Source organism: Condylura cristata, unplaced genomic scaffold, assembly GCF_000260355.1.
Source record: "Condylura cristata isolate star-nosed mole 26May11 unplaced genomic scaffold, ConCri1.0 scaffold00004, whole genome shotgun sequence".
Taxonomy (NCBI): Eukaryota; Metazoa; Chordata; class Mammalia; order Eulipotyphla; family Talpidae; genus Condylura; species Condylura cristata.
Window position 1 is genome coordinate 61,680,247 of NW_004567105.1, and position 13,256 is coordinate 61,693,502.

The 13,256-nt window shown below is 37.5% G+C and overlaps 1 protein-coding gene across 3 annotated transcripts in view; it reads right to left on the reverse strand.

The window, feature by feature from the left end:
* The window catches only part of ARIH2 (ariadne RBR E3 ubiquitin protein ligase 2), a 50,332-nt gene that overhangs the window by 34,513 nt on the left and 2,563 nt on the right, over nt 1-13,256 (reverse strand). For all 3 annotated transcript variants that reach the window (XM_012720327.1, XM_004676191.2, XM_012720326.1), the window contains exons 2-3: nt 13,155-13,218; nt 10,915-11,272 (exon numbers count right to left, since the gene is read on the reverse strand). Coding sequence is in view for 2 of the 3 variants with exons in the window: in XM_004676191.2 (XP_004676248.1) it covers nt 10,915-11,178 (264 nt within the window). In the remaining variant the exon portion in view is untranslated. The remainder of the gene's footprint in view (nt 1-10,914; nt 11,273-13,154; nt 13,219-13,256) is intronic.

The window sequence follows — 13,256 nt, forward strand, 5'->3', positions numbered from 1 at the left end:
TACTCACCCCCCTGAACCTCTGGCCGGTACCCCAGTTCTGTAGACATAAATAAAAGTTTTCAAAAAAGAAAGAAGAGGTATATGGGAAATAAATTTTGGATGTCATCACACATCTGAATATTAATTCATTGTGCAATGACAGAATTCTAAGTTTAAAACTGTTTTTCTCAGGAATTTAAATTGTTCCATTGTCTTCCAGTTGTCACTGCTACTGACAAGACAGTTGATTTCTTTTTTATTTTTCCCCAAGAAAACCCAGTATATTTTAATGAAAATTGTTGGGATTTTCTCTCAATCCTGCTTTTCTGAAACTTTACAGTAATAATTCCAGCAGTACATCTTTATTCTTCTGGGCAATGGGTAGACTCTTTCAATATGAGACTGCTCCCTCTCTTTAGTTCCTATAAATTTTCTTCATTGATTTTTATTTTCCTTTCTTCAATTTTCTGCTCTCACATCCTACAAATTCCAGTATAGAAGATGCTGGATCTCTAAATTGATCCTATATGTCTTTTCTTCTTTTTGGGACATATATATATATATTCATAAAATTTTTTTGGCCTGTGTTTAGGCTTTACATTAGAGGTTTTGATTTTTTTCTCCTGATCTAGCTACAGAATATTTTGTAACTTGACAAACTTATAATTTGATCTGTTTTAGCTAAGGTCAATTTTTCTGTTTCTCTTTCACTTTGTTTTCCTAAAAAATGGTCAACGAAAAAAAGAAATGAAGTACTGATACATTTTCTCGACAACTTCGAGAAATGCCTCCCTAATGGTGCAAGGGATTAAAGCACAGCACTTTGAAGCTGTTGGCAGCCACTGCAGCATGAGTTCAATCCCCAGCCAGGGAGGTGATCCACATGGTACAGCAGACCTGTCCTGTCCTGCCCTGCCCGCTGCTCCCCTCAGTAGTATGTTTCAGGCAGTCCACACCTGTCCGTTCTCCACTTGGTCTCTGGTGAATCCTCTCACCTGCCCACCTCTGGCCTGTACCCAAGTTCTTGAATACATAAATAAATCTTGAAAAAATAAAAGCACTATGCTAAATAAAAGCGACCAGACAAAAAGGTCACATGTGATTCCATTTATATGATAAATGTAGGACAGGTAAAACCTCAGAGACAGAAAGCAGAGTTGTGGTTGCAGGAGTAGAGGGGAAGAGTAACTGCTTAACTGGCACCAAGTTTACTTCTCAGGTAATGAAAATGTTTTGTAACTAGATGAAGATGATGGCAGCACAGCACTGTAAATGTATTAAATGCCACTGTATTGCATACTTTAAAATAATTTATTTTACGAGATTACTACAATTTCTGAAAAGGGTGGGTTAGGAAAACAAATTCTGTGTACATGAGCAGAACCTGTCAACTGATAGGATTTTCTTTAGGGTGATCCATCAGAGGCAGTTATTGCTCTAGATCTAGACCCCCAAAAATGACAAACAAGGCCAGTCAAATCTCACACTTGTAAGGGTTCTATTTCTACCCAGGCTGTTCTATTTTTAAAAAGTAAGCAGATTATTTTACTACTGGGGGTAAGGTTGACTGTTCTACATACCAACCTAATTAACCTTTCCCATTTGCAACACATTTATCTTTTTCAGTCTTTGTAAAATTTGCAGGACAAACTAGCTTCATGTGCAATGTACCAACATGTCAATCATCTCTCCCTCATGATCCCCTTTGTTATTATGAATTTGTAACTTATGTGGTATCTTTGTTTTCACTTTCATGGTACTTCAGTGAAGGAGAACCCTACTATTTACCTCATACTCTTAAATAATAATCTCTCCTTCCTTCCTCTTAAATAATAATCTCTCCAGCCTTTCACAACCATTAATTCACTTCCTTTTACAAAAGATTAGCTGGCATTTTCTAAAAATTTTATATGATTAAAATCATGAATTACTCACTATTTTCCCCTCATGTGGAGTACTTATTTTGAGATTTATCAATGAAGCATATAGAAGCTGTTCATTATTTATATATTTCTGAGAAGTATGTATTCTAAGGGTATGCTACTATTTATCTGATCATTCATTTGTTTGTAGATCATTGGGTTGTTTCCACTTTTTGAATACTGCAAATAAAGTTGCTACAGACATCTGAAGATGAAATAAAACAAATGGATGGGAGAGAAAGGTTACATGAGGGCGGCCAACCATCTTGAAGCAGAAACCAAGGTTAATCAGCTAGCAAAAAAAGAAAAAAAGGTTTGGACGTGTTCTACTACAATATTGTAAATTTCACAACGTTAGTAAAATAATTCACATTGTATTTATAGTTACTGATACAATTAGTCATTTTACATTTACTCATCAAACTGGATTTAAGAACTCACTTTTATCTTGATAATCAGTGAAATACGAAGTAGACTTAGACGTCCACGCTACTGGAGACCTGCCAACTTGTAAGTGCAGCTGGGCAATTTATATCCTAATTCCCACCCTTGTTACAAAACCAGGGCACATTCTTGGAGCAGCCAAAGAAAGGACACACTACTCTCTATGCTAACATGAATCATTTCAATTTTGGGGTACTTCCATGTGAATATAATGTAAAATATCAAGGCCTTACCTCTGAATCATCCATAAGTTCAACTTCTGCATCAGAATTGTCAAAACTAATTCTGACATATACTCAAGATGGGAATAATATATCTGCTATGAATATACTAATTCTACCTAGAAGTTAACTGGTTTCATGGAAGTGCTTTAACAACAGTTATCTAAATACAAATGGGGACATAAAGAAGTAGAGCTTCAGTGTTAAACGCTCAACTTTTGTAGCATCTACTGAGAACAAAATACATCCAAGCATTTTTGCAAGGTACTGTTATCCAAACAAACAACAATAAAAATGTAAAACTCTATGTGGAAGAGTTCCAGTCTTGACTTATAAATGACTAATTTCCAACCAACATAAGCATTTACTAAGAATTTTGTACAAAGTAGTACACAGGCCAAAAGTGTCCAATTCTGCTTTGGAATCAGGGAGGACACTTCATGGGAGAAGGAAGTGAAAGTAAATGGTGGTTTAAAAGAATCCACTTAGGAGAATCTAGGAAGCCAAATATGATGGCATTGGAGTTAATTCTCATAAAAGTTAGCCATCTATAGACGTTGGGAAATGATGATAAAGCACTGAAGAAATCAATAAAAGCCTAAAATATGGGCCAACAAAAGAAAAAGGAGGTAGAATATGTACTAGCCCATAAAAAAAACTGCTAGTCATGGCCCTCCCTGGTGGCAGAGCGGGTTAAAGCACAGCACTGAGAATCTAAAGCCGCTTCCGCAGCATGAGTTCGATTCCCGCACGCCCCCGGAGGTGACCACATGGTGTGGCAGACCTCTCCTGACCCGCCCGCTGCTCCCCTCAGCAGTGTATTTCGTCGATCTGCCTGTTCTGTTCCTCACTCTGTCTCTGGTGAAGTCTCTCGCCGCCCCTGAGCCTCTGGCCTATACCCCCAGTTCTGTATGCACAAATAAATAAATCTTTAAAAAAATTAAAAAAAACAAAACAAAACTGCTAGCCAGATAGTAACTTTCTGAAATAGAGATCATGCTTTGTTTAAATCATAAGAACAGTTCTGTTCTTCTGTTAAAACCTCCAAACCTCACACATCTTACCTATATTTTCTGTTTATGGTTGATAAATTGTGGTTATCACAGTAAAACCATTTTATAACTGTAAAGGTTTATAATAGTCTAAAGAAAATGGAATATAATATAAGCTTCAAATTCTGACAATTCATGTCAGTTTAAGAGATAAAGCCACAGTGAGACAAATTTCAGGAAGAACAGAGAAGTTTTTTGCTGTCTCGACTCTGTACCTTCCTCAAATATTTTGCTACAATTCTTTCCTCTTTGGGGCAGAGGGCAAAGACAGAATGAGATAAAGAGAAAGACCAGAACAGACTTGAACAAAGCTAAAGAAAAGTTTACAAGGACCCCCAAATTAAGTAAGCACTTCATTAAGCAGTGCTGCCAATGAAGATACAAGGTCATTCATAAACTCCAACAGAAATGTAAAACAAAAGGAAAGTTATATTCCCTGTAACCATTTCCTGGTTCTAGTTCAAGATTAATTTTGTATTATTTTTATTTATCTTATCAGGGAGTCCTGAATGAACACAAAAATGACCACCTACCACATGCATGTTCAGAAGCGTCAGTTAACAGTATGTCACCCAGAACTTTTCTTGATGTGGCTCCTATTTCTATGACTCAAGATGCACAATCCTCAAATGTGTCTCAAGGAACCAGAGAGCAGCTTTCCATGTTTATTATGTTCTCACAAGTATGGTGAACATTCCTAAAGCCAGACTTTCTGTAATAAGTGTGAAAAATCAATCTCACAAAGTGACACATCACATTAAGATCAAGGATTGTGTGCTCAGAAAAAGCAGTATTACGGGGTCCTCCCTGGTGACATAACAGGTTAAAGAACAGCACTGGGAGGCTATCCCCAGCCAGGGAGCTGACCCACATGGCATGGTATACCTCTCCTGTACTGCTCCCCTCAGCAGTGAATTTTGGTCCACTTCTCCTATCTTTCTCTGGTAAATCCTCTCAGCCCTTCATCCCCCCTCACCCCACCTCTGGCCAGTTCCTACATGCATAAATAAATAAAATCTTTAAAAAGAAAAAGCAATGTTATAATAGGAAACAATGGTATGGAGTGGGCAAACTAAGCCAATATTTTTCCAGAAAAAGTCTATAACTACAGAGGTATGACGAGGCTTAAATGTGTTGTATCCAACTACAGATCTAAGAGAATGCTGACTATTAACAGCTAGAAACAGGGCCCTGCCTGGTGACACAGAGTGTTGGAGCGTAACATTGGGAAGCTGGCCGCTTCAGTGTAAGTTAGAGCCCCTGCCCTGGAAGTGATCCACACGGTGTGGCAGACCTCTCCTGTCCCACCCGCTGCTCCCCTCACCAGTGTTCTTCATTCACCTGCCTGTTCTACTCCCCACTCTGTCTCTAGTGAATTCTCTCATGGTCCCTGCACCTCAGCCTGTACCTCAGTTCTGTATGCATAAATAAATAAATAAAATCTTTGAAAAAAGAGAGAGAGAGAAACAGGGCACTCTCTGGTAGTCTAAGAGTTAAAGCACAGCACTGTGAAGCTATCTGCAGCATGACTTCAATCTCCAGCCAGGGAGGTGACTCACATAGTGCAGCAGACTTGTCCTGTCTTGCCCGCTGTTCCCCTCAACAGTGTATTTCAGTCAGTCTGCCTGTTTCTGGTGAATTCTCCCACACCCTGTCCCCACACCTCTGGTCTGTACCCCAGTTCTTACATGCATATAAATAAATCTTTTAAAAAAGAGAGAGATGGAAACATTTTGAACTAGGAAGGGGTAAGAAGAGAAAGGTCCAAGCAATCCAGTTCTAATTTCCTTTTTTTTTTTAATATTATGAGCATGATAAAATCTTAAGGTTATGTTAAAAAAAAAAAAGTAGCCATAGCAAACACTGCATAAACGGGATTCCCACCACTTGGCTCTAACATGACTAAATCACCTTTATGAGCAGTCATGTTCTAGGCACTTCACACTTAAGATCACAATGAATACTGTGAAGGAGGTTATTGTCATTATTTTATAGATGAGAAAACCAAAACTTAGAGATGCTGATGAAAAAAAAAACCCAGTCATCTGATCACTAACCCAGGTTCTGGCTAATACGCAACAGACACAAAGTCCACATAAATGAAAATGCTCACAACAATATCATTGTAGCCATCAACAAGTACTCACCTAAGGGTCCAATGGGGGTGGCCTGAGCAAAAGATGGTTCAAGATCGAGATGATGTACTATGGAGCCATTTAGAGTAATTTATGTGAATGCAGAAGTATTTGAAAATTGCAAGAAAAAAGCAGTTAATAAACATATGTCGACCAGACCAGGGATCTTCTTCTATTTTGTTCACAGCTATTTTTCTAATGCCTAGCACATTAGTGTTCAATATTACCTATGAGTATGGGTAAGACCTGAAGGATTAAGCTAAAAAGAAAATATATTTTAGGTTAACTGAATTATGAACAAGATGATATTCTCTAGTAGTATTGTAACATCTTAATATTAAAAAGTTAAATATAGGGCCCTCTCTGGTGGCGCAATGGGTTGGAGCACTATACTGAGAAGCTAAGCCAAGCCGTGGCTGCTTCAGTGAGAATTCAATCCCCGCCCCAGAGGTTACCCAAATGGCGCAGCAGACCTCTTTTGTCTCACCTGCTGCACCCCTCAGTTGCCGATCTGCCTAGTCTGCTCCCCACTCTGTTTCTGGTGAATCCTCTCACCGGCCCTGCAGCTCTGGCCTGTACCCCATTTCTGTATTCATAAATAAATATCTTTAAAAATAAATAATTAATTTTTAAAAAGTTAAATATAAATAAATTCAGGATTAGAATCACCCCTTGACTACATAGTTTATATGGTTCTTAAGATACTGTGAAAACAAAACAAAAAAACTAAAATGACAGCTGGCTCTGAATGTGATGAAGAGTTTCTTTCCTGGACGCTGATGCACTGTTATATATGGTGCCAGGTACACAGTGAGCACACAAAGCCAACGATGGCAATAACCTTTCAAAGCTGGCAAGACAGAGATGACTCTAGTACTAGCTGTACTTAGGCAATTCTCAATGTCACTATGGACATTTCTAATTTTCCCTTTAAAAATAAATTTATACATTAGTAAAACACATCAGCTTTTCAGATAAATGCATCATGAAATAAGTTAACATATCCACTATCAACCAACTATTTGAAACACAGGAATTCACTCTAGATTCTAAGATATAGGCATGCAAAGAAACCTGACATCACTCATAAAAATAGAAATCAGATGGCTGCTCAGTTTTGCTAGTCCCAGCTTTGACTTCCCCATGCGTATTAAGAAAAATACCCAACCATTATTTAATGAAGACATAAAAATAAAATGGGCTTAAAATTCAGCTGTACCAGGATACAAGAGAGTTGATTTGATATTTTCCAGATAACATGTGTAAAAACTTGGTGCCACTTAAGTGAAAGGCTAAATCTAAGGTCTTCTGTGTTAAGAGCATCAACTGAGCAAATGACAAGTAATAAATTCATAGAAACAAGTTGATCTGCATCCAGGACTATAAAGACTTCTGCACATAAAGAGACAGGAGCCATAAAAACTCATTATGATTCCTCCTGATGGGGGAAAAATGATCCACAAAAGAATCTTAAGAGATTTTGCAGTTACATTTTGCTAAACAGTAAACATCAGATCGTAAAACAAATTCAAGCAAATGGGTTGCAGAATAGTGTGTTCTAGGGGACATTTTCCCTGCTGTGTTGCAATTAACATAGCAATTCATAAAGCAAGAGGAATTGAAGTAAAAAACACTCAAAATAACCAGCATAGTTCTCCAATTCTATCTGAGAAACACCAGCCTTGTGAACTAAGCAGCAAAGTTCAGTGTTGAGAAGTTAAAAAAAAAATCTATTCCTTTACTCTAGCAGAAAAGTTATCTCATGATCTTCCACCTTTTATTCCTTTTTTACCTATACATCTTAGTCTCCCAATTTAGCTCAGGAGGTAACTTTCCCACCTCTATGCTTATCCACTTGGGGTCCTGTGCTTTTGTTACCACCACTGTTCTATACCATCTTTAAGGTTCTACACTATTTTCAAGGTTCTCCTGTCAACATAAAGTTTGATAGCTCTATGGACTAGCTCTGACTCAAGATTTTTTTCTTTGAGAATGCGGCAACATTGTCTTCTCCCTTCTTAAGCAATTGGGTATAGCCATCAAGAACATTGTATCCTCTCTTACCTACAACTCTACTTACTACTGAGACAAGAACCACAAGATAAGGGAAACCTCTGGCACATCCCCAAAGAAAGCTGGATGGGCTCTGTCAGGGACTCTATCATGGCTGACCCCTCCTTAGCAGAGTGCCAGCAAAATGCCTCATGAGTTTATGCAACAGTCATAATAGGATTCACTGGGGACAAAATTCATCTTGGCAATAAAAATGCATGTTATGACTAGAAAGGGCCTCTCATCTGTAATAATATAATAAAACTATCCTGTGTGTCATATATAGTTCATTAAAAAGGTAGCTTTGTTTACTTTAAAGATTCATACATGATCACAAAGAATACTTTTTCTCAGAGATTTTTCCCTTTCTACAACATAATGCCCAACCTAGTAGTGTCTTCCATTTGTGTAGTATGATAGCTCATTTTTTAAATAATGTTTGTGTTTCACCATTATTTGAACAACAGTAGTTTCCCCCAATAACAGACAAGCACAGATTCCACTGTCTTTCTCAGCCCTTGATTTGATTTTCTCAATTAATGATCATACTTTATGAATTGGTCCCTAAACATATACTGGAAGTTACCCAATGGACACCAGGGGCCCTTTATTAAACCAAAAGGTAGTGTCCCAAGCTACTGGGATATTTATACCTAAGAGACTTCTTCTAAAAAGCAATGCATTCCAAAAGGCAATATAAGGTTTTAACTTTTGCAGACTATGACTCATCGATAAGCAACAGCCAGCACACACACACACAAAAAAAAAACAACACAGACCTCAGTACTGGTAAAAATTAAGTCACTTAATTAAGTTTTTGTTCAGACAGCTGTTCATAAGGCTATATAACTTTAGGCATCAATGTTATATTTTCTATTAGTCAAACAGCACCCAAATCATATTAAAGAATTAAATATCTCAATGTGTCAGAGAACTGTACAAACAGCCTAATGAAGGATCTGGGTGATGTCTACAGATCTCCACTTTCAGAGCAGCCCATAAGACCTGTAAATACCATTCTGTAAATTCAGAACTTCAATTATTCCTTCCCATTTCAAAATAATTACAAAACTAAAAACAATGTTAAATTTTAATCATCCTGGAAAAGGAAGATTGTGTGTGATTACTTCTAATTTACTCATACTCAAACTGTTTCTGTCAAACCAGTCAAATTCCTGAATTAATTAAAATACCAGAGACCCTTTACATGTAGTCACCAAAAAGCCAAGATCCTTGTGCCTAGATCAGAAAGAAAATGGTATTAACAAGCTACTCAGAGAGGTCTAAGGAAGAAGGGAAAAGAGATCTTCTATCATCATTTATATTTTTGTGGATTATTTTGTTCTTTGCCTCATTTTCTCTTTAATCCTTTCCTTTTATTTCAATTTTTTCCCATCTCTTCTTTATTCTTCACCTCCAAGATTTTTGCTCCATCATGATCTTCAGGGCCATAATAACAACAGTAGAGAAGGAAGTACACACCAAGGACTAGGGACTCTAGCTAGACCAACAGCATCAGCTACCAACATCAAGCATCCAATCAAACATTCTGTACCTACTATATGAAACACTGTGACCAAAATGATGGTGGAAATAAGGTATAAAGCAGTTTCTACTCCAAAGCAGCAATAATATTATTGGGAGAGATTAGGCAAAAATACTTGAAAAGAAAACAATAGTCAAAGACTGCCATATGATTCATGGAATATATTTTGAGCACTGAAACCAAAAGAAGGCACAAACACTATGTCCTAGGATGTCTCCACAAAGTTCAGAGAAGACACAAGCTAGACTCTACTTTGAAGGAGCCCCGAGGACACTAAGAGATGAAGAGAGCTAACCCTATGTCAGTCTAGTAAGACAGATACAGAATGGTAAATTTTTTATACATGCATTTTAACACAGCTTCTGAAAAAAGGACAAGCAGGTGCCTGGATCACTGAATTCTCTCTGGCAAATAGAAAGTCAGCACAGACAAACAGAAGTCCTGTGCAGAGATGGGAACATTCTGATTAATCAATCAATAGTATCCAACACATAGTCATATACCTGACTGTTCCTCTTAATACTTCTAAGTAACAACCTGACATATAGTTAAAATAAAAGAAACTGACTAGATAGGTAATGGTATGGTGAGGAGATCTGATGCCTCTTCTAGCAGGGAAATGCCCCCTGGAGGCAGTAGTCACTTTAAGGAGTCATTTAAAAAAAAACAACAAAGCTTGAGTTTTCAACTTCCAGCTAATAAAGCCTTGGTAGAGCTAAAGTTAAGGAATTAGTTAGCCTTTGCTGACCACATGGGGGAAAAATGTTTTTCCTAAAATCATGCTGATGTACCCCTGACCTTCTATTTGAACAGTCGAATATCCAAATGATTTCTGAAAACAGTAAAAAAAGAAATTTCTCCACTTTCACATAATGGCTAGAGTTAGAGGAAAAAGAAGCTGGAAAACTGTCAAAACGACTGTAAAAACATTTACAGCACATAGCGTGCTATGTGAGTATATATATTCTGCACTAGTGTAATACTACACAATACAAAATATATCTACATAGTGAGGATAATAATTGGCCTGAGGTGCAAGACATTGTAAAGTATGTTAAAGTGTTAAAAATAGGATTCTCAACATTAGACATTAGTTATCAATGTACAAAAGAAATGAGTTCATTATCCCAGAGGGGGTATGATTATTCAGGGAGAACCAGGGGGGCTGAGACTCTCAGGACATTTATCAGTCACTCACACATAGTTGTACAGAAGATGGTGCTTCTGATGCTTACCAATCTTAGTTCATAAAGTTCCTTAAGACCCACTTTCTGAAACAAGTGTTAATTTATGCAATTCTGCTTCTATGTACTTCTGCTCTATCTTTTCTGAAATTACCCCATCCCTCCTTTTGAATTCTTAGCAATTTGGGAATCTGAAGTCCTTAGATACACAAATATTAGAAAACAAAGAAAATGTATCAAATGTGTCCAAATGGTACAACTTATTCTTAAATTTGGTTTGAAGTTATAGGGCCATTCAGTCAGTTTAGAGGAGACATTAGTTAACAACACCTCGTGTTTAATTTGGGGGATTATGTGGGGAACTGACAGCACTGCTCACCTTTAGAACAGAGGCTAAGCTGGTCATATGCTCGTTGAGGGCACTCTCAGACTCCTTGTAGGTCAAGCAGGTAAACTGGTACTCCTCAGGGTCAAAAGCATCGGCGCCCTGCTGTTCAACATCGCTGGCTACTCCCACATAATAGTCCTCTATGTCCCCAGGGTCCTCATCCTCTTCCTCCTCCTCTTCCTCCTCCTCCTCACAATTTGGATCATAGTCCTCTTCATTGCTGTCAGATCCCTGGCTATTCATGTCCACAGACATCTTAGCATCCAGTCAAGTTGCAGATCAAGAAAGCAGTTTTTTTCCCCTCTCCCCAAATATTACCACTTTTTCAAATGCATTAGTGTTTTTTCTTCTAAGGAAGGAAAAGAAAAAAGTGTTACTTTCACTATGAGAAATTATAATATAAGCTATTCAAAATCAAGAATACCTCCACTATTGTCTATTCTAATTCTGGTTTCATTTAAGAAATTTTACCATCATCACTCTGCCCAGGCTTACCAAAGTGAAATCCTTTCCTGGAGTGATAAAAGTGGCTGATAATGGTAACTACACCTGAAGAGCCTGGCATGAAAGAATAAGGTTGTCTGGTCCACATCAAGGAATCAAATTTCATGGACTGGGCCTTCCTGGTGGTGCAAGGGTTAAGTTTCAACACTATGAAGCTATCCACAGCCACTGTAGCATGAGTTTGATCCCTGTACAGAGAGCTGACCAATGGTGCAGCAGGCCTCTCCTGATCTGCCTGCTGCTCCCCTCAGCAGTATATTTCAGTAGATCTGCTTGTTTTGCTCCCTACTTTGTATCTGTATCCTCTCTTACCCCTGCAGTAGTTCTGGCCTACATCCTGGCTCTTGTACGCATAAGTAAATCAATCTTTGGGGGGAAAAAATTCCATGGAGTTGTCCTTTCTGTCAGTCTTTATGAAAAAAGCAAATCCCCATAGCTGCCCACTGGGAAAGTAACCTAAAGGCTTACCAATCATGCCTCACTGAGTGGTGCAACAGACAGTTCAAAAATAGGGACACTAGGATTCCCAATATGACATCCAAGAAAAGAATCTACTGTTTCACAGACATGACTCTCAAATATCTAGAAATTAGTGTGTGGTTAGTAAAGAAAAATATAAGCCACAGAGCACTTCATTATTCTATAATCTGAAAAGTTAACTGGCTTTTCAATTTGAAAGGGTTGTACTGATCTTTTTTTTTTTTTTAAGATTTATTTATTTATGCATACAGAGCTGGGGTACAGGTCAGAGGTGTAGGGGGTGAGAGGATTCACCAGAGGCAGAGTGGGGAGCAGAACAGGCAGATCGCCGAAGTACACTGCTGACGGAAGCAGCAGGTGAGACAGGAGAGGTCTGCTGTGCCTTGTGGGTCACCTCAGAGGCCAGAGATCAAAATGGCACTGAAGTGGTTGCAGCTAGCTTGCAGTGTACATCCTAACCAATTGTGCCATAAGGGAGGGCCCTGATCCTTTTTTAAAGGGATAATTAGTAGCAAAAAAAAAAAAAATTAACCAAATAGAAATGAAAAACTACAGGTATTTGGCCTTAGCCGGATCAAAGCTAGGGAAAACCAGAATCTAAACTGAAGAAACAAGTGGTTAAGTGGATCCAGCTACTGAAAAATATACACAGATCAAAAATGCTACTCAATTTTCATAGACATAGAGAACTCTAGCTTAGGAAGCAAAATAGTCAAAACATCCTAACTTCATCTCAGAGATTTTGGTAAATACCCATTTACTTCTCTTTACAAGTAGTACTATTTCAAGTGATCATTTGCAAGAACAGAATCAAACAGTGATTTAAATCTAAAAAATTAATAGGGTCTTAGAAATCAAGAGTATTTGGATTAAATGGTGTGAAAAAGAATTGCATAACAAATCTGGATTAGACACAACAGCAAATACAAAGTTTATTTGAAAAAGATAAATCACTCTCTTCAAAAAATTAGAGGAGACAAATAAAATGTACTAAATATGCAACTAGAATACTAAAAGACTAGAGTCACTTTAAAATGATATAATAAAAAGATCACTGAATCTAAATTTGATGTCAACTATAAATGCTCAAAATTTTTAAAAAGTCATATTAGTGAGAAGACAGCAATATATCTGCAGTTGTACTTCTTAGAAATTGTTTTGTATTGTAGAACCAACCACCTACTCACAAATGAACTTATGTAATTTTCCTTTAGGAGAAAAAAATTATCTTTAAATTTAAAAGATACCTGTTATTCTTGGAAATCTTTCAGGAAGATGTCACCCAAATATTCTATGTCATATGATTTCCATCTAAAACGAAAAGAAAGAATTCTATTTATGTATTATGA